The 22,654-nt window shown below is 60.0% G+C and overlaps 1 protein-coding gene across 2 annotated transcripts in view; it reads right to left on the bottom strand.

Annotated features, from left to right (window-relative positions):
• The window catches only part of NOTCH1 (notch receptor 1), a 42,117-nt gene extending 20,652 nt beyond the window's left edge, over nt 1–21,465 (bottom strand). For both annotated transcript variants that reach the window (XM_061352404.1, XM_061352405.1), the window contains exons 1-4: nt 21,238–21,465; nt 19,600–19,681; nt 2,403–2,665; nt 1,711–2,049 (exon numbers count right to left, since the gene is read on the bottom strand). In XM_061352404.1, the coding sequence (XP_061208388.1) occupies nt 1,711–2,049; nt 2,403–2,665; nt 19,600–19,681; nt 21,238–21,295 (742 nt within the window). In that variant the 5' untranslated portion in view covers nt 21,296–21,465. The remainder of the gene's footprint in view (nt 1–1,710; nt 2,050–2,402; nt 2,666–19,599; nt 19,682–21,237) is intronic.
• Between the last annotated feature and the right edge of the window lie 1,189 nt (nt 21,466–22,654).

Raw genomic sequence — 22,654 nt, 5'->3', positions numbered from 1 at the left:
AAAGCAGATAACGTTGATTTGTGCCTCAATTTTTAAGCAGCTGGGCTGCAAGTGAACAGCAATAACTGGCAATGTCCTAGATACCAGGATTAACTCATTTTGAACCATCTGAATGAGTAATTAGCACTGCAATTACTTTAAACTCAGGGTTACATTCTACAGCGATGGCATGATAAAACAGCCGAGATTGGTTTAACTTGAAGAAACCCGGCCCGGCACGGCCTCCTCGGGAATGAAAAGGGGACATTGTTCCAGGTCTGCTGCGCTGCATACCAGCCTATCAATCATCCTCTTATCATGAGAAACAGCCCCCATGGTCCCTCCTGCCTGCGCCCCAAGCCGATGCAGCTCCTGCAGCGAGCCACGCGGACGGCAGCGGGACCCCCCCGTCCTGCCGGAGCATCCTGCGGGAGCCGAACCCGCTCGTGCAGCCTGCAACCGCCCTGGAAGCAGCGCACGGAGCCGCACTCGGTGCGCACGCAGCGGGGCTGCCCCCAGGGCCCTGCCTCACCCCACCTGCCCGACGCTAAGGAAAGCGCCCCGTCAGCACACGGCAGGGCAGGGCCAGCGCCGCTCCTCCTGCCCCTCCGCCTGCTCATCCCTGCGGCAACGCCGCTCTGCCGGGACAGGGCTTGGAGCTGCTCCCGGCTGCACCGGCTCATCCGGGAAGGGACGGCTTCCTTCCCGGCACTGCTCACCCGGGTACCCTGTGCCAGTGCCTCAGCACCCTCACAGGGAAGAGCTTCTGCCTAAGAGCTCAGCTCAGTCTCCCCTCGGGCAGGTTCAAGCCTGGCCCTACAGGCCCTTGGCCAAAGCCCTTCTTCCACTTTCTTACTGGCCCCTTTAGGTACCAAAGCAACCCCAGAGGCCCCTCAACCAGCTCTGTGCTGCCCACAGCTTCCTTCCAGGGCAGAAAGCGGATGCATCCCCTCCGCCACGGCTGGCCAGCATGGTGGCTCAGGTGAGAAACAGCAATTTGTGCCCTGGCAAACGCACCAGGGTCCGAGCACGGGGCTGCTCATCCCACCTGTCAGGAAACCCCACTGCTTCACTCTTCAGTGCTGTGGGGACGTGGGGCCATGCTCAGCCCCTTCCCTTCCCTTCCCTGAGCACACTGCAGACCGCTGGCCCCAGGGTCATGGGGCCCTTCCACAGCCCTTGCCTTTCCTCCGGCACGCAGGGTGCTGAGCTCCTGTGCATGGTCTGGGCCCCCGCTGGCCCCCTCCTGCAAGAGCCCTTCACTTGAGAGGCTGTAACTGAGCTGGGCTGCTCCGGCGCTGGCCGGAGGGAGCAGCAGCGAGCACGGAGAGGGTCTCCCTTCCCCGGCTCCATCCGCACTCGGAAACTTTCCAACCCAGCTATTCCGGACTAATGATTCCATTCTGGAAGTGGCTTAAGCTAAAGCGGAAAAAGGCACTCTTATCCTGGAATATGAGCATCCGCACAGGGGCTTCTGCTCAAGCACTTCTTCTGGAAGAGCTATTTTGGTGAATCACTGACTCTAAAGAGCACCCCCATGACCTTTCCTCTTCAGGCATCGCTGCCCAACATCTTCCCAAAGGCACGCGGCACTGTGAGCCCACATCCCTTTGGCTTTACCCCTCCCAGAGCCATAACCCAGGGGGAAGGTTGGGCGCTGCTGGTTTTGCAGGGCCAAAGGAGCTGGAAGGGGGTTCCCTGTCACCGTTCCCCCTCGGAGGCAGCCCCTACCTGGCAGGCACGTGCAGTCGTAGGTGGTGTCCCCGATCTGGCGGCACGTGCCCCCGTTCTGGCAGGGCGAGGGGTTGCAGGGCACGTAGAGGTGCTCGCAGTTCTGCCCGGTGAAGGCCGGCTTGCAGGAGCACTGGTACGTGCCCACCTCGTTGGTGCAGCTCCCGCCGTTCTTGCAGATGGGGGGCGAGATGTTGCATTCGTTCACGTCCTGCTTGCAGTTGGCGCCGTGGAAGCCGGCGGTGCACCGGCAGATGTAGTGGGCTTCGAAGGGGACGCACTGGCCCCCGTTGGCGCAGGGGTTGGAGGCGCAGGGGTCGGCCTGCTGGCAGGTTTTGCCTGGGGAGGGCAGGAAGGGTGAGGATGAGGATGCAAACCACAGCTCGGGCTCTGGGTGGGAGCAATCTGCGCTGAGGAGTGGACTCAGCTCTGGGATTGTGTTCATATGGGATGCAACAGTTCCAACCCCATTGCCCCCCATGAGACCCTCAGTGATGCAGGAGGCTTGCAGCCCACCCAGCCCCCAAGCCCCCTCCCAAGCCCCACTTGGGTTTGGGACCATCTCCCACCTCTCCCCCATCACTAAGAGAACCTGCAATCAGCGCCAAAATCACCGCCTCTCCCCATCCATGGAGGCACCCCCTGCCCCAGGCTGTCCCGGTGCCTGGTCCCCCGCATCCCCACCGCCTCACCTGACCACCCCGGCGGGCAGCGGCACTTGTACTCGCTGAGGGTGAGCAGGTCGCAGGTGCCACCGTTGCGGCAGGGGTTGCTGAGGCAGGCGTTGTCGCGCGGCGTCAGGCACAGCTCGTCGGTGAAGCCCAGCCGGCAGGCGCACGCGTAGTCCACGGTGCTGCCGCGCACCACCGCGGTGCAGGTGCCGGCGTTCTTGCACGGGGAGCTCAGGCAGGGGTTGGGCAGTTGGCACCGCTCGCCAACGAAGGCACCGCCGCACCTGCAGAGGGGACAGAGCGGGGTCAGTGGGACCGGTGCGAGGGGCTGCGGGCACCTGGACACCCCCAGGGACCGGCACCAGGAACGCCCCCCCCCTCCGCAGCGCATCCCCGCACAGCGGGTTTGGCAAGTGCGGCTCTGCCCCGGCTGCTCTGGGCTGAGGAAGATGAAAGGTGCCGGGAACAAAGGCGAACCCCAAACCGGGGCCTGCAGGGACCTGCAAAACCGCAGCCTCCCCTCCTGCTCTCATCACAGGGCACTGGGTTTGCCCCACACCTCGCTGAGGAGGAACCCAAGGCACAAAGGGGGAGATGTGGAGCCAGGAGGGGCATCCCCATCCCTGCACCCAACCCAGGGATCCCACAGACCCATGCACCAAGCAGCACTGGGATAGCCCTGCACCCCTGCCTGCACCAGGGTGAGCTTTACCCTCCCTCTGTCCGCAGGCATCCCGTAACCAGCACCAACCCCAGGGCGCTCCTTGCTCCTTGCAGCGAGACCTTCCCGAAGACAAACCCTGTGCAAGCAGGGGTGCGTGGCCCCGGCTGCAGCATCCCCTCTGTGTGGGGGCTCTGAGCAAAGGCCCCTTGCCGCGGCCACCGGCTCAGCCATCTGTCACCAGGGGTGATGCGGCTGCAGCGACCAGGGCAGGCGATGGGGATGTGCTGCAGGGACAGATCCTGCCGGCTGGGATGCGGCAGAGGGGACAGAGCAAAGCTGTGCAGAGACACCGAGGGCACCAGGCATCAGAGGAGGATCCCAGGGCCCTTCAGCACCTCCCCAGCACAACCCCTCCCGCACAGCCCCTCCTGTATCACGAGATGCCACACGTTTTGTGTCCAACCAGCTCCACTCATGTTACACCACTTCTAAAGGGGGATGCTCTGTCCAAGCTGGGCTGTGCTGGGCAGGGGAGGAGTGAAACGACGCTGGCATGCTGCTGCCCCACACCACAATGGCAATGGCACTGTAGCAGAGCAAGGCACGCTGTGTGTAGCTCATGCTGGGGTGCAATAGAGGCCTCTAGAGCAGAAGCAGATCTGGGGGTGATCGCATCCATTTCAACAAGCTCGGGGTAAAGCAGCAACCACTGGAGGTGATGGATAGGGATGATGAGGGCACACTGGGGGACCACGGCTCTCACTGTCCTCAGTGCTCACACCCATCACCACCCAAGCTGATGGGACCTCGTGTCCCTGCGCCTCGAGCATGGCCCCCAGTGCTCCACAGCAGCAGGGACGGTCCTGGGGAACGCTGCAGAGTGGAGCCCTCCACCTGCACCCCCAAACCAGCACCATGGGGATCCTCCCGTGAAGCACAAGCAGCAAATGCCCCCTCAGCCGGCCCCAGCCCGGCGCCGCTGCGCCTCGCCGGCGGCAGGGCCACGTTTCAGCCCCGCTCCCCCTCTCCTCTGCCCCTCCTGGGCTTTTTTTTTTCTTTTAACCCAATTCTGATTTCATTGTTGGGGATTGTGTGAGAATTTGTCCGGATTCGGAGACATTTTGAGTTAATGAGACGGCATTATCCCGGCCAAATGGAAAAGAAAATGTGGATAATAATAAATCAGGGCATCTGCTCGGCACACAAAGGGCGGCGGGGAGCAGGTGTGCATCCTAATGAGGCCGAGCAGCTGCCGGCGCCTGCGGCCCATGCCCGGCTCCGGCTCGCCGGCGGCTCCGAGCCCGGGGCGCCGCGGCCGTGGGGCGATGGCGCTTCTGGGTGGCTGCACCAGGGCTCCGGCAGCGCCGGAGCCAGCGCTCACAGGGGCCATTGTGCGGGGCTGGGCACAACCGCCCCACACGCTCCGATGCTGAAAGCAATCCGCGGGGCGCCCCGCACAGGGGAGCATCACGGGGCTCTGCAATGGCAGGGAGAGGCGGAAAAGAAGAAGGAACAGGAGAAGAAGGATTGGTGCGGGAACGGCCACGCCACTGCTTTGGTGCTGCCGTGGGCGTCCTCTGCATCCCGGCGGCACCGGGAGATCACTGGGATCAGCGTTCCTGCGCCGTGGGGCTTAAATGGGGCCGGGACAAGGGGCGCGGAGCTGAGAGCCCTCCCACCAGATTAGTTTTGGGGCCGTTTCCAGTTTCAGTGCAGGCAAGGGGTGGTTTGAGCTCATGGATGGGAAGGGGAGCAGAACCCGGCTGAGCCCGGGCACGGTTATTAAATGAGTGCCAGAGAGACCCCTCTGGGAGCAGGGAGCCCTTGCCCAGAGGCACAGGGGTTTGGGGCTGGGGGCTGCCCCGGGGGGAGTTCCAGGGTTTTGCCTTGGGAAACCCCTCAAGTTCCATGGAGTTTGCAGGGGTTTTAAATGGGTTTGTATTTGTTTGATTTAAGAACCGGTTTATGGACACAATCAGCTCAGGAAGGGAGGAGGGTGCCAGGGAGGCTTGCATGGGTCTGCCCTGGCCAGAAGTGGCTGAGCTGAGCGATGGGCACACGTGGGCAGGCGGGACTGGGACACGCTCCTGCCTCGTGTTTCTCCTCCCTATGAGGGGGTATTTCCAGCCACTGAGAAGTGCTGGAGAAGCAGCTCTTCAAGAAAACAGCAATTACAGCACTGGCATGCAGCCGTCAGTGCTATACCCCACAAAGGAGTCTGCATCACACAGCAAGAGGCTGTGCAACACAGACCCCCTGCAAACACCTGGCAATTCCCATATCACAACCACAACAGGGACAGGGACAGCTCCCATGTACCCACTGCACCGGCTCGGGAGCCCTCTCAAACTCCTGCCACCATTTCTAAGTCATCTCCGTTTCTTTGCAAGGTTTCAGAGCAAAAGGTCTCTGATGGGGGGACACCACTGTCACGATAGTGCTACTGCTGCTCAACAAGAGCATGGAACGACACCGAACGCTGCTCTGATCATGTATGGAAGCAAGCGACATATGCCCATGGGCAGCCTCTCACCCGAGGGCTTCAACACCGCTCCTGCATCAATCTATAGATCCTTCTGCTCACAAACACCACCATTTCTGCCCACATCCACAACAGCAAGTCCGAGGCAAGGCAGGGAAGGGGATGGCTGCGGATCGAAGCCATGGGATGCGCTTCCCCATGCAGGTCCTGGAGCTCACTCACAGCCAGAGACTCTGCAGCTGCATTTAAAAACCCAGCGACTGCAAAGGCTTCAGTTCAGAGCCCTGGCTGCAGAGAGAGCCTGCAGACAAGTCTCGCATGCAAACGAAGAGATCAAAACCCAGGTGAAGAATAAGGCCAGCCCAAGACGTGGTTATTTTCAGCTCTGCCAGGTCTGGAAAGGCTGGATCCAACAGAGCCAGGTTCAGCTCCCAGCCGTGCTGCAGCCTCATCATTTGTCCACCTACTCCTCCAGGGGCTGAAAACCTCTCCTGAAGCCGAGCTTTCTGCTCAGCACAGAACACAGAGGCGAGCAGGCGTGGAGGATGCGACATCCCCGTGGGCTCGGGCAGGTGAACATCACCCTGCGGTTTTTCCTTTGGCATTTCCCAAGCGAGGGCTACCCAAAGCAAACCCCAAGCGCTTTATGGAAATCAGCATAAGAGACATTAAAGCTAAGCTTTAATTATAGCTGTATGTGCTGGCACAGGACAGGGCGGGTGCTCCAGCATCAAAACAGCTCTGAAGGGCCATTAGAAACCAGCTTTGAGGCGGTGAAAAGCAGCTGAGCTCCCCGGGGTCCTGAGGAGCCTCCATGTGTGACGCACGGCCCATTCCCAACCCAGCCAGGAATGGCTAAAAATACCAGTATCTGCCCCCCGAGCAAATGCTTCCAGAGTCATCAACCTGACGAGGAGCATCAAACCTTCCAGCCATGACCCACCTCAACACTTCACATGGTGATGGCATCCAGACCCTGCTGATGGCCAAACCCTGCTCCAATGCACGATGCTCCCTTGTATCGTGCCAGCACAAGGAGCACGATGGACAATCTCACAACTCTTAGCTTCTAGGGTATTTTCTACATGACCAAACCAAGGCACGGGGCTGTCACTGAAGCACCAGGCAGGACAGGGGACGGAGATGCAGCAGTTGGTTGCCATGCCTGCGGGTGGGGATGCTGCATGTGCTCCTTGCAGGAGTGTATGGGGCTGCCACCATCCTGGTGGCTTTTTGTCCCGGGGGTCGGACAGAGGCTGGGGCTGCATTCCCACAGCACCAGGCTGGATGCATCATCCCCTCCACACCAGCCCCGAGCCCGGCGCACAAACTGCTGCGAGGGGGAGGCGCAATTACTCATGCACCGCGCTCCCGACCCATAAATCTCCGTCACGACTCGCGGGTGATGTGAAGGGTGACGGAGAAGGCCTTGTCCAAGGTCAGACAGCGAGTCCCGGGAGATGGCCTGGGAACAGGAACAGCGGCCCCAAATTCCCACCCCACTCCCAGCGCCGAGCCCAGGCCAAATCTGGATCTGCTCAGCGTGGGCACGTGCGTTTGTTGTGTCTGCTGCACATCCTCAGTGGGTTACCAGCAACAGCCCAACGCTGCAGTCATTTCAGCCAGGCTCCAGAAAAGCTGAGATCAGAGAATCAGAAGCACGGAAGAGCTGCACCGGTGTCAGTGTGAGCGGGCACTGCTGCCCCGGCTCTGCCTGCCCGCGCTGGCAGCACCGCAGGGTTGGGATGCCCGTCCCGGCCCCGCTCCGGGTGCTCCGTGCATCGCAGCCCTTTGTTCGCTCCCTCCCGCTCGCAGCGCACGAGGCCTTCCCTCCAAGCCACCAGCAACAGGTTGTGTCCCTCCGCAGCAATGCGGGCACTGAAAGCATCCCGAGGCAGATGTTCCTGCGACCTCTGACCCAACACTAATGTTTGCCTCCCTGCGCTAAGCTGCCATCTGCCACGGCCGGCACAGATGACACCGCGGCATTCCCGCAGCCCAGCCCGGCTCCGCATGGCAGCACAAGGGCTTTGTTCCAATACGGGATGTGCTGGCCCTGCACAAGCAGAGCCCGGCGGCCGGGGGGGTTTCAGTGGTGCTGGGTGCATGGGGGATGCTCTGGATGCAGAGGACTCCGTGTCCATCACCCCACAGCTGAGAACAACCACAGTGACGGCACCCAGTGCCCTCCTAACCAGGGCATCCTCCCAGGGGCTGGAGGCAAAACCCACCACACAAAATAAGCCACCAAGCTAAAAGGAAACCAGGTGTAACCTGGAGCACAGCCACCAGACACAAGGGGGTGCCCCCCATCCCTATCACCATCACCCTCCCATAGGGGGGCAGCTCCAAGGGTGCAGGAGGGGACAGGGGCTGGTGGGGAGCTCCATCCCAGCCACTGGCCCCATGTTCAGGCTGCCTCTTATCTGCACTGCTATCACATAACCTCTTCCTCACCCTCATCTGGTGGAAGCATAAACGGTCACAGTTGTTTTCCCCAAGGTATGAGCACCGTGGGAAAGCCAAGGAGGGGAGGCTCAAGCATCTACACAAGCCTGGTTTTGGGGTTACTTGAGAGTAATGGGGCCAGGAGAGTCCCCGCTGCCTCTGGGGCAGCAGCAAGCCCAGTTCTGGGTGCAGGGTCTCCCATGCCCCCACCCTGACACCTATCCCCAAGGCTGGGCTGTGGGCGATGCCGCTCTCTGCTCTGTGGTACCCACAGCAGCATCCCCGAGGAGCCACCCTCCCTGTGCCACAGAGTCCCTGCAGAGCCAGCCCAGTGCAGAGCTGGTTCAGAAACCATGACCATGACCTTGTGTGGTGCAGAGTCCCACCAAGGGACTGTCACACTCACAGAGCCCTCTGCACCACCAAACACACAGCGTGACCCCATGGAGCAAAGCAAGTGCCCAAATGTGAGCAGGACACTTGGATTTCACCCATTTGCTGGCAATAACCATTGGGAGAGCATCCCTCCGTGCACACCAGAGCACACTGCACAGTGCTCCCAGCCACCGAGCAGTGACACGACCCTGCCCCATCGTCCCCACACCGAGGGGTAACCGACATCCCATGGCTCACAGACGGAACCACAACCACGGCTTCCACACCCCCTGCCAGCACCTGCACACCCGGAGCGTTAAACCTGCTTCCCATCAGGCATCCACGCACAAGAGCCACCCTTCCAGTTGTGCCAGTGGCTTCCCGCTTGGCACAGACTGGGAGCAGCACCCCAGCCTGCTCCTGAAGCACACCCATCCCGTTAAGACACGTTTGCCCAGTGCCAGCCCAGGAACCCTGATCTGCTCCAGCTCCAATCCTCATAGAGAACAGGCTGGTGCTTGGGATGCCTCCATGTCATTAAGAGATCTGCTTCTTACTCCATTTTCCCACTCCATTTGTTCTTATTCCATCACCTTTCAACGAGCCCCTCCTGTGTTACTGCAGGAAGCATCACTGGGAACCACAGGTGCCTATAACTGCCTATGGGATGGATTCCCAGCAGCACCAGCCCACCTCGGAACACCCCACAGAGTGCAGACAGGCATACAGGCCTGGAAAACCATCCTGCTGGGGAAGCAGAGCTCAGCACCCTGCGCCCTGGTCCCATCTCCTGCCCTGGCATCACCGCCCTGCTCAGGGTGGCACGGGCACCCCCGGAGCCCGCACAAGGAAGATGGATGGAGGGAGACAAGGAGCCCTTTGAACACTGCCCTGCCCTCCCTGGGGCACACGGAGCCATGGATGTCCCCCCTGCCCTGCAGCCTGGGGCTGCTCGAGCCCCATGCTGGCACGGCTGCACTCACCACCCCTCACCTGCAGCTCCACACTGGGGTTTATGGCACACGCATCCATCAAGAACCCAAAGGCTTCACCACACTCCCAGGACAGCCAGGGCAGAGCTGCCCGGCTCCCCTTGCCCATGCAGGGCACCCAGGCTGGGCCGTGCACCCAAGGTTCCCACCGGTGCCACCGCGCTCTGCCGGCGCCGGCACAGCCCCACAGACACCTCCAGAGCCACAACAGAGCTCCCAGCACCAAACCCAGCACCAAGCGGTGGTTTTCATGGAGCCCCATCCAGGCCCTGCGTTATTAAACACCATCCTGGGAACAGAGCCGCAGTTTCACCCAGCAGGTTACTCCCAGTGCCACCAGCTTCATAAAGCAAGAGCAGATCCCCAGTCTTGTTTAATTAAAAAAAGCAAACTGCAACCCAAAGCCTTTGATGTGTTGGGGTTATTTTTTTTTTGTTCCATTTCATTTTTGACCTAACCCAAGCCATCTAATTGAGATTTTTCAGATCCAGACTTTCATCTTGGGAGAAACTAAAGGAATTCCCAAAGCTGGATATACTCATGGATGGGAGCGGGGAGAGAACATGCTAGAGCCCTGTTCCTCCTGCCACTGGGATGGGGAGAGGGAAAAAATAATGGCTTTGTTTCTTGAGCAGACATTAGTCAGGACACTTTGGGAATCAAAGTTCCCATTGTAATGAAAAACAATATAGCCCCATTGCTAAGCAGTGGCCAGGCTGCTCACCGCCTGGTAACCGGCTACCTGGGAAGGAGCTGCTTTCAATGGGGCTTCATTCACAATAAACATGAAAGATGCTGAAGGAAGAGACCAAGACAAAACTCGTCTCATTCCCACCCTCAACAATGGCAGCTATGACACAGCTTTTCCCCGGTGATGTTTTTTATATCCTCTGCTGGTGCAGATCCCCTTTGTTTGTGGGTGCAGCATCCCTGTGCCGAGCTCTGCTCTCTCCACTCATCCTGGTCCCTGCTCCTTCTCTTGAAGGAGCCCGTTCATGGGGGGACCACGAAGGATGTGCTTCCAGCAGAGGATCCCCAGGGAACACAACCATGGCCACCCCTCACCATGCACTCACAGGCAGGGCTGAGTGTCCTAAGGCAAGTGTTCACATCCACATGGGAGGATGCCCGTGGGACACTATGGAGTGACCTGGCTCTTTCCCTCCATGGTGCTGCACAGCAGCTCTGGCATTCGCTGCAAGCTCTCCCTGCTCTGAGCTCCCGTTTGTCATCGCTTTCCCTTGGAAACTGTTCTGTTCCTTAAGGCAGCAGAAGGAAAAGTTGGAATCTGGGGGAGATGAGGAATTCCCACCTCCCCAGGCCACCTGCAGCCCAGCCCTGCCGATGCCACCCTCCTTTCCCCATCCCTCTCAGGGTAAATGCCTGCTTTCACCAGCTCTGGATGCCAGCACAGGGTGAATTCCCACTGGGTGCTCTGGCACACACCGGTGCCGGGGTCACCATCGCAGTGAGCGATGCTGAGCTCTCTTATTCTTTTCCCTTTCACCCTCAAACCAAGGTTTGGCCAAACACCTCGCTGCCTGAGAGCCAAATATGGAAAACTCCCACCCGGGCCACGCGTGACCCCAGCATCCCACTCCTCTAATCCCGAACATAAAACCTGAGGTTAGCATCTGCACAGGCACCGAGAGTTTAAACAAGCTATATTTAGCTCTGATATTTATACACAGGAGGAGAGGGGGGTCCTGCAGAGCACACGCGTGCCCCTGCACCACAAACCCTACCAAAAGGCAGAGCAATTCAAAGTGGGATGAGATGCTGAAGCAGAGACAGCAACGGCCAAACAGCAACGGGTCCATCTCCCCCAGCCGGGAAGCTGCTGGTTTCTCTTTACAAGCAAAGCAAAGCTCCCAAACCAGTGATTAACAACAAACCCTCACCCATTGGAAGCTATGGCCCGAGGGATGTAAAGCACCTCTGAGCAGCCGAGAGCTGCCCCGGCATCTGCATCCCGGGATTTCTGCTGCTGCCGACTTTACCCAGGGAAACGGCGAGGGAAGGAGGGAGGGAGGGAGGGAAGCCTCTGCCTCCGACACCTTTTGCCGGCAGCGATCCCTGTGTCAACATGACGCCCTCGCCGAGGGAGCAGGGACAATGGTGGCGGCTCTGCCCTCCGGCCGGAGCCCGCATTCCTGCCCCCTCCCCTGGAAACCCCCCTTTTGTGGGGAGCAGCAGGCCCTGTGAAAGGGCCGTCTGTCGCCCTGCCTTTTGACTCGCAGGGCTGTGTCTAACATGTTAATAGGGGCTGCGGAGAGGCCCCCCCTCCTCCCGGCCCGCTCCCCGCAGGGTCACTCTCCCAGCCCGCCCAGAAGCCCATGAGCAGCGGGAGCCGGCGGCAGCGCTCGTCCCACTCTTGGTCCATGCCCCACTGCTGGTCCATGTCCCACTGCTGCTCCATGCCCCACTGCCGGTCCATGCCCCACTGCCGGTCCATGTCCCACTGCCGGTCCATGCCCCACTGCCGATCCATGCCCCACTGCTGGTCCGTGTCCCACTGCCGGTCCATGCCCCACTGCTGGTCCATGTCCCACTGCTGGTCCGTGCCCCACTGCCGGTCCATGCCCCACTGCCGATCCATGCCCCACTGCTGGTCCGTGCCCCACTGCCGGTCCATGCCCCACTGCTGGTCCATGTCCCACTGCTGGTCCATGCCCCACTGCTGGTCCGTGCCCCACTGCCGGTCCGTGCCCCACTGCCGGTCCGTGCCCCACTGCCGGTCCGTGCCCCACTCTCGGTCCATGCCCCACTGCCGGTCCGTGCCCCACTGCTGGTCCATGCCCCACTCTCGGTCCATGTCCCACTGCTGGTCCATGCCCCACTGCTGGTCCGTGTCCCCACTGCTGGTCCGTGTCCCCACTGCTGGTCCATGTCCCACTCTCGGTCCATGCCCCACTGCCGGTCCATGCCCCACTGCCGGTCCGTGTCCCACTGCCGGTCCGTGCCCCACTCCTGGTCCGTGCCCCACTCCTGGTCCATGTCCCACTGCTGGTCCATGCCCCACTGCCGGTCCATGCCCCACTGCCGGTCCATGCCCCACTGCCGGTCCATGCCCCACTGCTGGTCCATGCCCCACTGCCAATCCATGCCCCACTGCCGGTCCATGTCCCACTGCCGGTCCGTGTCCCACGGCCGGTCCGTGCCCCACTGCCGGTCCGTGCCCCACTGCTGGTCCGTGCCCCACTCTTGGTCCACGTCCCGCTATAAACAACCACATTCCTCCACCAGCCCCAAAAGAGCTGTCCAATGGGTTAACCCACAGTGTCTTTGGGAGGGCCTTTTCCCTATCACCCTGCACAGGGACGCACCGGTGGGGTGGGAGCGCAGGACACGCTCTCCTCCATGGCTGCTCATCAACAGGATGATCTCCTTCCTTCCTCCTGAAAATGAATCACTGCTCACTCACAAACACTGAACCCCCTCCAGGGCACTGTGGTCCTTGGGGTCTCCATTGCCTGCTGATGCTGGCTCCCTCAGCACAGGGACACGGCCGAAGGCCCCTTTCATTGCTCCTGTTGGGGACATTTGTGGTGGATGCATCATGCCAGGAGCCACAGAGGAGGATGAGGAGGAATGAGCAGGATGCATGGTTCAGCCCCACAGCCCCAGCTCTTGCAACAGCCTGGGACTGATCCTGCACAGCCCCGGAGGTCCCAGCACAGCCTGGCACTGCCGCTCTCTGCTGCACTGACTTTACATCAAGCCCGAAGGCACGGGCTCCCAGCCCACCACCACCGGGCTGCTTGCCTGCAGGGTGCCCCTTCTATTAAATAGGGCCAACGCTATAGCGTCATTAAAACTTAATAAATCCATTTCCCATATAAATACCATTAAATTCAGATTTTGGGGAAGGAATTAGGATGAAAACTTGTTAAAAGAAAATGACTTCTGCACAAATAAATTTTTGCAACTTGACTGAGCGTGAAAGTTTCCCATTAAAATGCAGCTCCGCTCCCTTGCTGGAAATGGGCGAGAGCCTCATAACCAGGCCCTAAACATTAACTGTTTAACTGGCTTTTCCAATATTAACTCTGGGCTGCTGTGGGGGAAGGGGAGGGCGTGAGGGGTGAAAGCCTGAGGTAGACATTAACCACCACTGTGCGAGGGAAGTGCACACTGCTCACATCCCACTGGCATCGCGCTCCCAGTGGGAGCAGTGGGTGGGATGCTGCCCCATCGCTTGGGCTGGATGGTCATTTTAGGTCCATTCCAACTGAGTATGTTCGTATTCTGAGGCAGAGCTGCCCATATAGCCCAGCCAAATATCTACTCCCTATCCCCAACTCCTCATATAGGGTTTAGTCCTGGTACTGCACCCCTCGTACCAAGCACTGCATTACCAGCAGGCACCTCCATCACCTAATTATAGAAACCCAGACTGGTTTGGGTTGAAGGGACCTTAAAGCTCCTCCAGCTCCAACCCCTGCCACAGGCAGGGACCCCTTCCACTGGAGCAGCTTGCTCCAAGCCCGTGTCCAACCTGGCCTTGAGCACTGCTAGGGATGGCATACAGTCATTCACCTCCAGGAGCCAGGATGCTCCTGACAGGTCATGCTGCTTCATCTAGCACCTAAACGGGTTTTAATGTTGATAAGCAACACCAAATGGAGGGAAACTGAGGCACTAAGAGATCCTGGCTTGACACATCTGGGAACCCCCAACAGCATCCTGTAGGGCAGACCCCTGCCCATGGGCTACTTGCTGACACAGGGTGGGGGGGAGAGGAGGGACCTGAGCAGACACCCTAGAGGTATAGACAGAGGTACTGCAACAGGTCCTGGCACTGCCACACACTGAGGAAAGCAGAGTCCAGACAAGTGTGTGTGAGCCTGACCAGGCACCATCACACCTCTGCCAGCTGGAAGCAGCACGGAGCAGCTCCACCAGCAGCACTCAGATGGCAAAGGAAGGACACCCCAAACAGTCCTGGGGCTCTCCAAGCAGACAGATGGGGCCGCTGTGGTCTGGTGTCACTAAGACCTAGCAGAGTGCTGCAAAGACCTCCCAACATCGCATGCAATAGATGTGCAGAGAGAGTTGTGCTGTTAAATCCAACCGGGGCTTCCTCAGCCCTTTAGAGCCCCAGCTTTGCAACCATGACCAGACCCTGCCAACGCCACTGGTGCCAAGGCAGGGCCCTGACCCTCACACGTCTCCGCTCCTGCTCCTGGATGGCTCCATGTTCAGGCACCCAAGAAGCAAAACTGCAGCATCCTGCTCGACACCAGAGCAGTGTTTGTGCTTATTCTGGATCTTGGGTCAATGTGAGCAGCTGCAGCTTTACCGCAGACCGAAGTGTGAGCACCAGCACAACACCCACGGTCAGCAGTCCTTGGGTTGGTGGTGACATCAACCTGCTGCTGCTGACACCTCCCCAGGCCAACCCCAAGGAGCCCAGCACCACAGGATGGAGCCCTGGACAGATGGGCTGGGAAAGCTGGGATACCTCTTCCCTACAGCAAATCTGGGCTCATGAGGGCACCACGCAGCAGGGCAGCATCAGGGATTTGTGGGATTTCAACACAGCTGCTGGGCTGGGTGGCTGCAGCATCATCTTTTGTGTGCCGAGGGATGGATGAAAACGCCATTGAGAAAGCATCTGGAATCACCCCAGACCACCACCTCCCTGTCCTGATGGCCCTTCTAGCCCTGGGCTCCAAAGCAAGGAGCAGCCCAGGCATCCCAGCTGCATCCCAAGCAGCAGAAGCCAGGCGGTCCTCAGGGATGGCTGGACACAAAGCCACAACCCACAGCTCCACGTGGAGCAGGAGGACCCTCAACACCTTGGATAGAAGCAGGACTCAACCAAGACCCCACTGCAGGTTTGCCTTCCCAGAGGGCTTCAAGCTGTACCCCAAAGGCTCTTCCACTCCACAGCCCCAATACATGGTCCCAAACCTCCACCTGGAGCTCAGCGACACGTTAACCATGGAGAAGTCTCCATCCAGATCCAGAGCTCACCAGCTCTCAGCAAGTGCACCCCGAGGCTACTCCCTCATTAAACACAGCGATGCCCTATAAATTTCACATTCCACTCCTGTACACACGCCGTTCCCATGCGGGACGCCTCCCAACAGGGCCAGAACGAGGGTCACCACCTCCAGGCCTGGAAAGAGCAGGTTAATTCCCAAAGAATGTTATTTTAAAACTTGCTAACTGCCTCCTGATTATGTTATCCAAGCCCTTAATTGGTGAACAGCTTGATCTTGCAGTGACTTATACGTGTCTCCCTCATGTTACATACAATAAACTGGAACAGCCTTGGAACAAATGGATATCTCATGGCTTCCAGCAGGTAGGAAGACGTGGAGCCAGGTGGTTGAGATGGAAGAGAGTTTGGTGGAATAAAACATACCCCGTACCATGAAGCACACAACCTCCAGAAGCTGTCCATGGAGCAGAGCCCCATGCACTGCATCACACATCTAAGAGCTGCAAGAACCCAGGACACAGCCCCTGATCTCAGGTGACGATGGCCACTGTGAACACCTCATCCCCTCTGCATCCATCCTGGGGAGCCCCTGAGCACATTCATCTATCTCAGCAGGCATCACCCCATCTCTCCTGCTCATCTCCCTACGGAGGTATCTCCTCTTGAACGTGACCCACACTGGCTCCTGCCCGAAAGCAGCACAACCAAATATCCAAGCCAGGAAAGAAACCAACACAAAACCTCATCCCAACCAACAGACTCCCAAGGCAAGTTAATGGGAGACAACTGATAACCATCATGACACCCTGCAGAGAGGAGAGATGTGAACAGAGATTCCTCTGGAGCCCCGAGCTCCCGCTGCTGCAGCAGTGACCTCACCAGCTGGGCTCCTCAGCTCCGCTTCCCTTGCACTGGAATCTGCAGCAGGTGACGCTTTTGTGTTTGCAATCTCCCCTCTTACCCATTTCCACCTTGTTCTTTCCGAGAATGAGCTCAGACTGGAACGAGCCACCAAGAGTTCTCAACATGGCTGAATCACCGCTCCTCTACCCCTTGAAGGGCTTCCTCTGCTCGATTGTCCCACACTCCACCCTCTTCCTCCCCAGCACCCACACTGCAGTTTTGCTTTGTTATTATTTCATGGAAATAACGTTGGGTTAAAGCACATGAGAAAAACCAAAGCAGAAGGAAACTTCCGCCCTTTACAATGAGATAACAATGACTGAGCAGTTGAATAACTTGAAGGGCGCAGGGAGCTGCAGGGCTCACATCGCTCCTCTGCCTTCCTCCTCGTCTCCTGAAAGAGTTTGGAGCTAAAATCATCATCTCTTCCCACAACAATCCCCCTCGGAATGTTTCTTCCCATGTTTCTGGCCCGCTGCCCATGGAAGCTGGTGATGGCAACGGGCACCAGCTCAGGAGCCATTGCCCCGGCTGAACTACAACACGGTGCTGATTCATAAACAGAGGAAGTACTTTAGCAAACCGACTCTTCCCCCTTTTCAGTGGATTAATTTAACTTGTTCTTTCCCTTTGCTGTCTCCTTTGCTTCTCTGGGAAGGACTGCGACAACCCAGGCACAGCTCCTCTGACTTTACTGGTGAAGGGCTGGTGGAGCGGGGTTTCAAACCCAGCCCTCTTTCATGCCATCTGCTTTTAACTAGCGGAGCAAGGGAGGTCCTGGGAATAAAAGTCACATGGCAGAGCAATCTAAAATCAGCCCCGCTCATTTCCAGGGATGCCAGTCAAAACGAGGCTTAGCCAACAGCTTAATTAGGAGCTATTGCTAGAAGTCAAAACGACCTTTTGGGAAAACCTTGTCATTTTGCCTGGGAAAATGCCTTTGACTGAGGCAAGTGCCTTTTCTGGAAAGCCACAGCTCCCCAGTGCCATGAGACCACACGTCAGACACTGCAGCAGCCACCAGCTGCAGACCGGACCTTACAGTGGTGTGAGTGGGACAGAAACACCCAGGGACAGAAGCACCTCATGGGTCTGTGCTGGAAGTTCCAGCACTGAAAGACCCAGCTACCCCTGCCAACATGGAAAGTGGCTCCAGAGGCAGCTTAATGAGCCCTCCAGCCCATAACTGCTTGGTCCTCTCCATTCAGTCCCAGCCCTGCAAGCCCCAGACTGCCTGGCAAAGGGACAAGCAAGATAAGGCACCCGGAGCCTTACAAACCACTGTAAAATAACGAAGGCACAGAAAGCTGCCGGTCTCGCACTGGTGATTCCCTTTCCGTAACCGGGCTGATAACTGGGGTTGGGAGTTATCAGAGTCGTCTTCACGTAACCCAACCAAGCGGCCGCTTGTCCGCTGGAGCAGCGTCTCCCTCGTACGCTCTCTATTTCACTCCACTTTCTAATTGGATTTGTGGGGGCAGCACAATGGGGCTTTATGGCCAAACTTTGTTAAGTGCCAGCCCGAGCAGAGATGTGGCCAGCAGCCAAAATGGTGCATTTCCCGCAGGCGCCAAGGGGCAGTGCCAAGCTTTCCTGCGTCTGGTATCTGTGCTCTTGGCTCTGCTTTGTTTGAGAAGCTTGGAAGCAGAGCTCCTCCTAAAGAGGTATTCAAACAAGTGAAACCCCAGGATTTTGCAAGCTGCGATCAGATACCTTGGGAAGCTGCACCTCTAACATCTGCCCCCATCGCCCACCAAGTGTAGCCGGCACGGGACAAGTGCTTCAACACACTGAGCACACACCTTGGGCTCCTGCACTCACACGCACTCGTGAAGCCATCCTAGTGTCTGCAGCCAAGGGCAGGGGGTTATTCACAGCTAAAGGAGTTCTTCAAAGTTAACTTTTCCTCTTACAAACCCCACCCCAAGCCTACTTTGGAGGCTTCTCCTCCAAATAGAGCTCGCACACATCAGGTCTAATTAGATTCCATCACCATCTGCACATGAAATGTAAATCAGGAGTTGAGGAGACTTAAGGAAAAAAAGGGAAGAATGACCACAAGGAGAAGGAGGGGTGTAAGGTTGGGGAGGGGGTGGAGGGTTGGGCATTCTGGGAAGCCATACATGATTAGTCACACAGCATTAATCTGCCTCCCTTAACAATAGCTGCCGAATTTCGACCGAATCCCAGCTGTCGCTCTTTGAATGAAAGAAAACAAGATTTAGAGCGTCAAGCGTTGGTAAGGGCTTCTGCGCAAAAAAAAAGTGGCGTGCATTCATTAGTGGCTCACAAAGGGACCCAGCCTTTGTCCATTAAATTGCTCATGTGCCTGATTGATTTGCTGATTTATTTGCACCAAAGGGTTGGGGGGCTCCGCTTGGAGAAGGGGGCGGGAGGTGCCCGGCTGCTGGGCAGAGTAACGGCACCCAGGCGGGCTTGCAAGAAAGCAGCACACATTGTCAAGGGGAAGCGCCATTCAACAGGTTGGGATTGGAAATGCCTTCAGGTTCCTCCGCCGAGGACTTCCTCTTTGGGAATCTGGGGTGGGTGGGAACGTCTCCCCGCCTGCTCGCGGCTCGGGCCGCGTTCAACAGGCAGAGGGGAAATCTGGCCGGAAAACTGCGCCTTGCCCATTCACATTTCTTTCATGGGATAGTTTTTAAAAGGGAGCTGGAGCCTTATTCACTTCTCTTGGTTATTGTTCCCTGGGAGCCGGGAGTGAATCGGCCGGCGCTGCGGTGGGTCGGTTGGGCCCTCAAAGAGTCCCAACGCTTCACACATCCGTTTCTCCACAATCAGCTTGGAGAAAACTCCGGCCTGGGTGCCAGGTCCCGCCAGGAACACCGGGATGGACCCAGCTTGGCACCGGTGCCAGCGGGATGAGGGAAGGGGTGGCCCTGCTCCCCCAGGTGATGCCCCACAGACAGCAATAGGGCAGCTCCATCAGCCAGGGCCACACCATGAAACCTCTCCTGAGTGTTTATTAAAGATGTACTGGCCACTGCACCCCAAATAGCCCAATAGGGGTGCAAGGACTGAAAGGCAACGCTTCAGGGCCAGCAGGGAGTAGCTGGAAGACAGACAGACAGACAGCCTCCCTCCCTGCCCCACGGTCCAACGAGTGCCGTGGGCTGGCCCTACCTCCTGCTCCATCAGCAGGGCAGTCTGCATAGGTTAACATCAGCAAAACATGGCCCTTTGCCCATGTTTTTCCACCCAGCGAGGAACAAAGCCCGATCCTGCCAAACTCGCGGCGACTCCTACACAAGCAGGTTATTCTTGCCACTCAAGGAAAGAAAACGCATCTTGCCCTATTAAATCCAGAGCCTTCAAAGCAAAGTCAACATGCATGTCAATACTTTGGTCGGGGGAAGATGAAAATCCTCTGGCTCCTCCATACTTACTGGCACACCTCTGTCCCGTTGAGGAAAGTTTCACACTTGCCCCCGTTGAGGCAGGATTCAGCAAGCTGCGTGCACCGTAAACCTGCAGGGAGGAGGAGAGAGAGCGTTACCCACAGCGCAGGGCTCGGTGGCAGAGGCAGGGGGGTCACTTGGGATGGGGACAGGCTCCTCCTGGTCCCCAGTGAGCCGGGGGCTGCAGCACCTGCAGGGTGATGGAGCCAGGCAGGGGCCGGGCGCTGAGAGCCTCTACCTAAAAATAAGCTCGGGGTGGGCTCGAGGGGAGCCTCTGAGGGCTGACAGAGAGAAACCCCAGATCAGGCCCTTGAGTGACAAATGCCATTTGGGACAAACCACCCGCCCGAGGGCCTATTGGTTACGGCGAAGTCGGTAACGGAATGAGTCGCCCGTCACAACTTGCTATGAGTAAAGGTTTCATTGTCTGGCCCTCAGAGCCAAATTCTGCTCAGTTACCACAGCAACTCGCTCAAAGCACCAGAATCGCTTCCGATTTGCACCCTGGCTCGCTCTTCCCCTTCCCAGTCCCGCTCGCTCCTCACGGTAACCGGTTCTGCCGCACGCGTGTGCAGCCCGAGCGGCTTCAAACCGAGGACTGCAGCTTCGTGCTGCCGCCACCAGCACACAGCTTCTCCCCTGCACGGCCGGGACACCCCCCTGCGCTCCGGGCTCTGTCCCCCAGCAAGTCCCATGGGGACGGAGCAGGGAGCTGGGGACCGCTCCGGCTCCGCACAACTTTGCCTCCGAGGCGCCGGGCTCGGTTCTCAGCCCGGGCTGCCCCGGTGGGGAGCAAAGGAGCCGGAGCCCCGTTGCTTTCCCGTCCCCAAACCCTCCCAGGCCCCTCCTGCTCCGGAGGAAGCCGCTCGCTCAGCCCCGGGTCGGGGCTGGGGTACGCAGGGCCCCGGGAGCACCGCAGGAGAAGGGGGGGGGCTGCTCCCCGCTCCGCCCCGCACCTCCGGCCGCTTTTAGGGCTCCTTCCCCGGGCCCCGACCGGTCGCCCCCCATGGTCGCTCAGGGCTCTGCGGGCGAAGCGCGGGGCCCCGGGGGAGCCCCGTCGGGCTTTCAAGAAACAGGAAACCGAGAGAAATGCGCAAAGCGGCCGAAAGCTCTCGCGGAACAAGCGGCAGGAGCGCGGCCGCCCTGCGCGCCCCTCCGCGCCCCGAGCCCGTCCCCCCGCGCCGCCTGCCCCGGCTCCCCTCCGCGCCCCGCTCCGACCGGCCCGGGACGGCAGCGAGCGCAGGGCCCCGCGGACCCCCCGGGACCGAGCCCCGAGCGCCACCTCCAGCGAGGCACCGAGCCCCGACCCCCCCGCGGTGCCGAGCCCCGCTCTCCCCCCCCCCCCCCCCCGGTTCCGGCCTCGGCTCCCCCGGCGGCGCCGAGCTCCGGCTCCCACCGCAGGCGCTGAGCGCGGTTCCCAGGCATCCCCCGGCACCGAGCTCCGGTTCCCACGGGGACCCCGCGCCCCGTCCCCGTCCCCCCCTCGACGCCGCCGCCCCGCGGTGCTCGGCCGGGACCGGGGCTCACACCGGCACCGGGGCACACGCCGCGCCCGGCCCCGCTCTCGGCAAACTTCCTGCCGGGCGCTGCTGGGGCCGGTCCGGGACCCGTCGCGGCGGCCCTCACCTCGCGTCAGGGCGGGCAGCAGGAGCACCAGGAGCCCGGGCGCCAGGAGCCGCTCCATCCCGCTCTGCTCCCGCCGCTCACAGCCGCATAGATCCGCGGGGCCTCGGCCGAGCCGAGCCGGTACCGGTGCGCGCTGCCCCGCAGGGAGCCCCAGACACACCGCGCCCAGCGCCGAGCGCAGCGACTCCGAGCGCCGGCGCCTCCCGCGGCTGCTCAGCCCCGGCGGGCCGGGCCGGGCCGGGCGGGAGGGCGGGGGGGGGGGGGGCGGCGCGGGATGGGGCGGGATGGGACGGGACGGGACGCTCCTCCCTACCCGGCCCGAGGGGCCGCCGCTGGGAGCCCCCTTCCCGCCACGGAGGGACCCTGCGTGGGGCGGGAGTGGGGTTGCGGGGTCCGCGTAGCCCCCAGGGGCAGCCCCAGTGCAGCCCCTTCCGGCCTGGACCCACCGGACACCCCCGGTGCGGAGTCCCCCTGCCCCATGCAGCCACCGCACACCCACAGTGCAGATTTACCCCCCTCCAGCCCCGGTGCAGCCTCACCTCGGTGCAGCCAGCCCGGGCAGCCCCGGACACCCACAGTGCAGCCTCCCCCATGGAGCCCCACAACCCCACAATGCGGCCCCCCTTCCCCATCCAACACAGCCCTCCCATGCAGCCAGCACAGAGCCTCAGTGCACCCTCGGACACTTCCAGGCAGTTCCCACATGGTCCCAGTGCAGCCCCCAGACATCCCGGTGCAAGCCCGGACCCCTCCACTTCAAGCCCTCACCCCAGCCTTAGTGCAGGCCCCCTGCCCACCTGCATAATCCCATTGCAGTTTTCCCCATTCCCATTGTAGCCCCAGTACAGCCCTGCTGGAACCCCCTTAACCAACCTCAGTACAGCCCCTGCATGGCCCCCACGGGCTGCAGCACCCTTCCGGGGACCACAGGAGGACCCTGACCTGCAGTGTGCCCATGCAGAGCCCTGGGCATGGGAACCATGGGGACACACGGGAATGGGGCGGTTGTAGCAGCTGGTGGCACCAGGGGGACCAAGGCTTGGGCTGAGCATCCCCCGGGATCACATGGAGCTGGGTGCGGGGTGTGTTTGAGGGCACAGCGTGGGATCCCCCCTCGACCTGCCCCATGCTGTGGGTGCACGCAGGTAACACCAAGCCACTTCCTCCCTGCCCTCCGCCAGCGCAGGCAGCGCGCCCGGCGCTGGGCTCGGGTGCTGTTTGTTGTGTGCTCTGAAGCCGTGAACTCGCGGCCCAGCCCCGTGCGCCGCATCCACATAAACAAATAAAGGAGGCAGGTCGGGAAGCCAAGCCCGGGAGGCAGCCCCACAACCCGGGCTGTGCACGGGCTGCCTGTGTGTGCAGCCCCAGAGCCCCCGCCAGCCTGTGCCGGCCTCAGTCCCGGCACACCAGAGCCGCT

The sequence above is a fragment of the Neopsephotus bourkii genome, unplaced genomic scaffold, assembly GCF_033783945.1.
Source record: "Neopsephotus bourkii isolate Nb327-2 ecotype Australia unplaced genomic scaffold, CSIRO-AGI_Nbou_v1 NB_659, whole genome shotgun sequence".
NCBI lineage: Eukaryota > Metazoa > Chordata > Aves > Psittaciformes > Psittacidae > Neopsephotus > Neopsephotus bourkii.
This window is presented reverse-complemented; position numbering and strand designations above follow the sequence as displayed.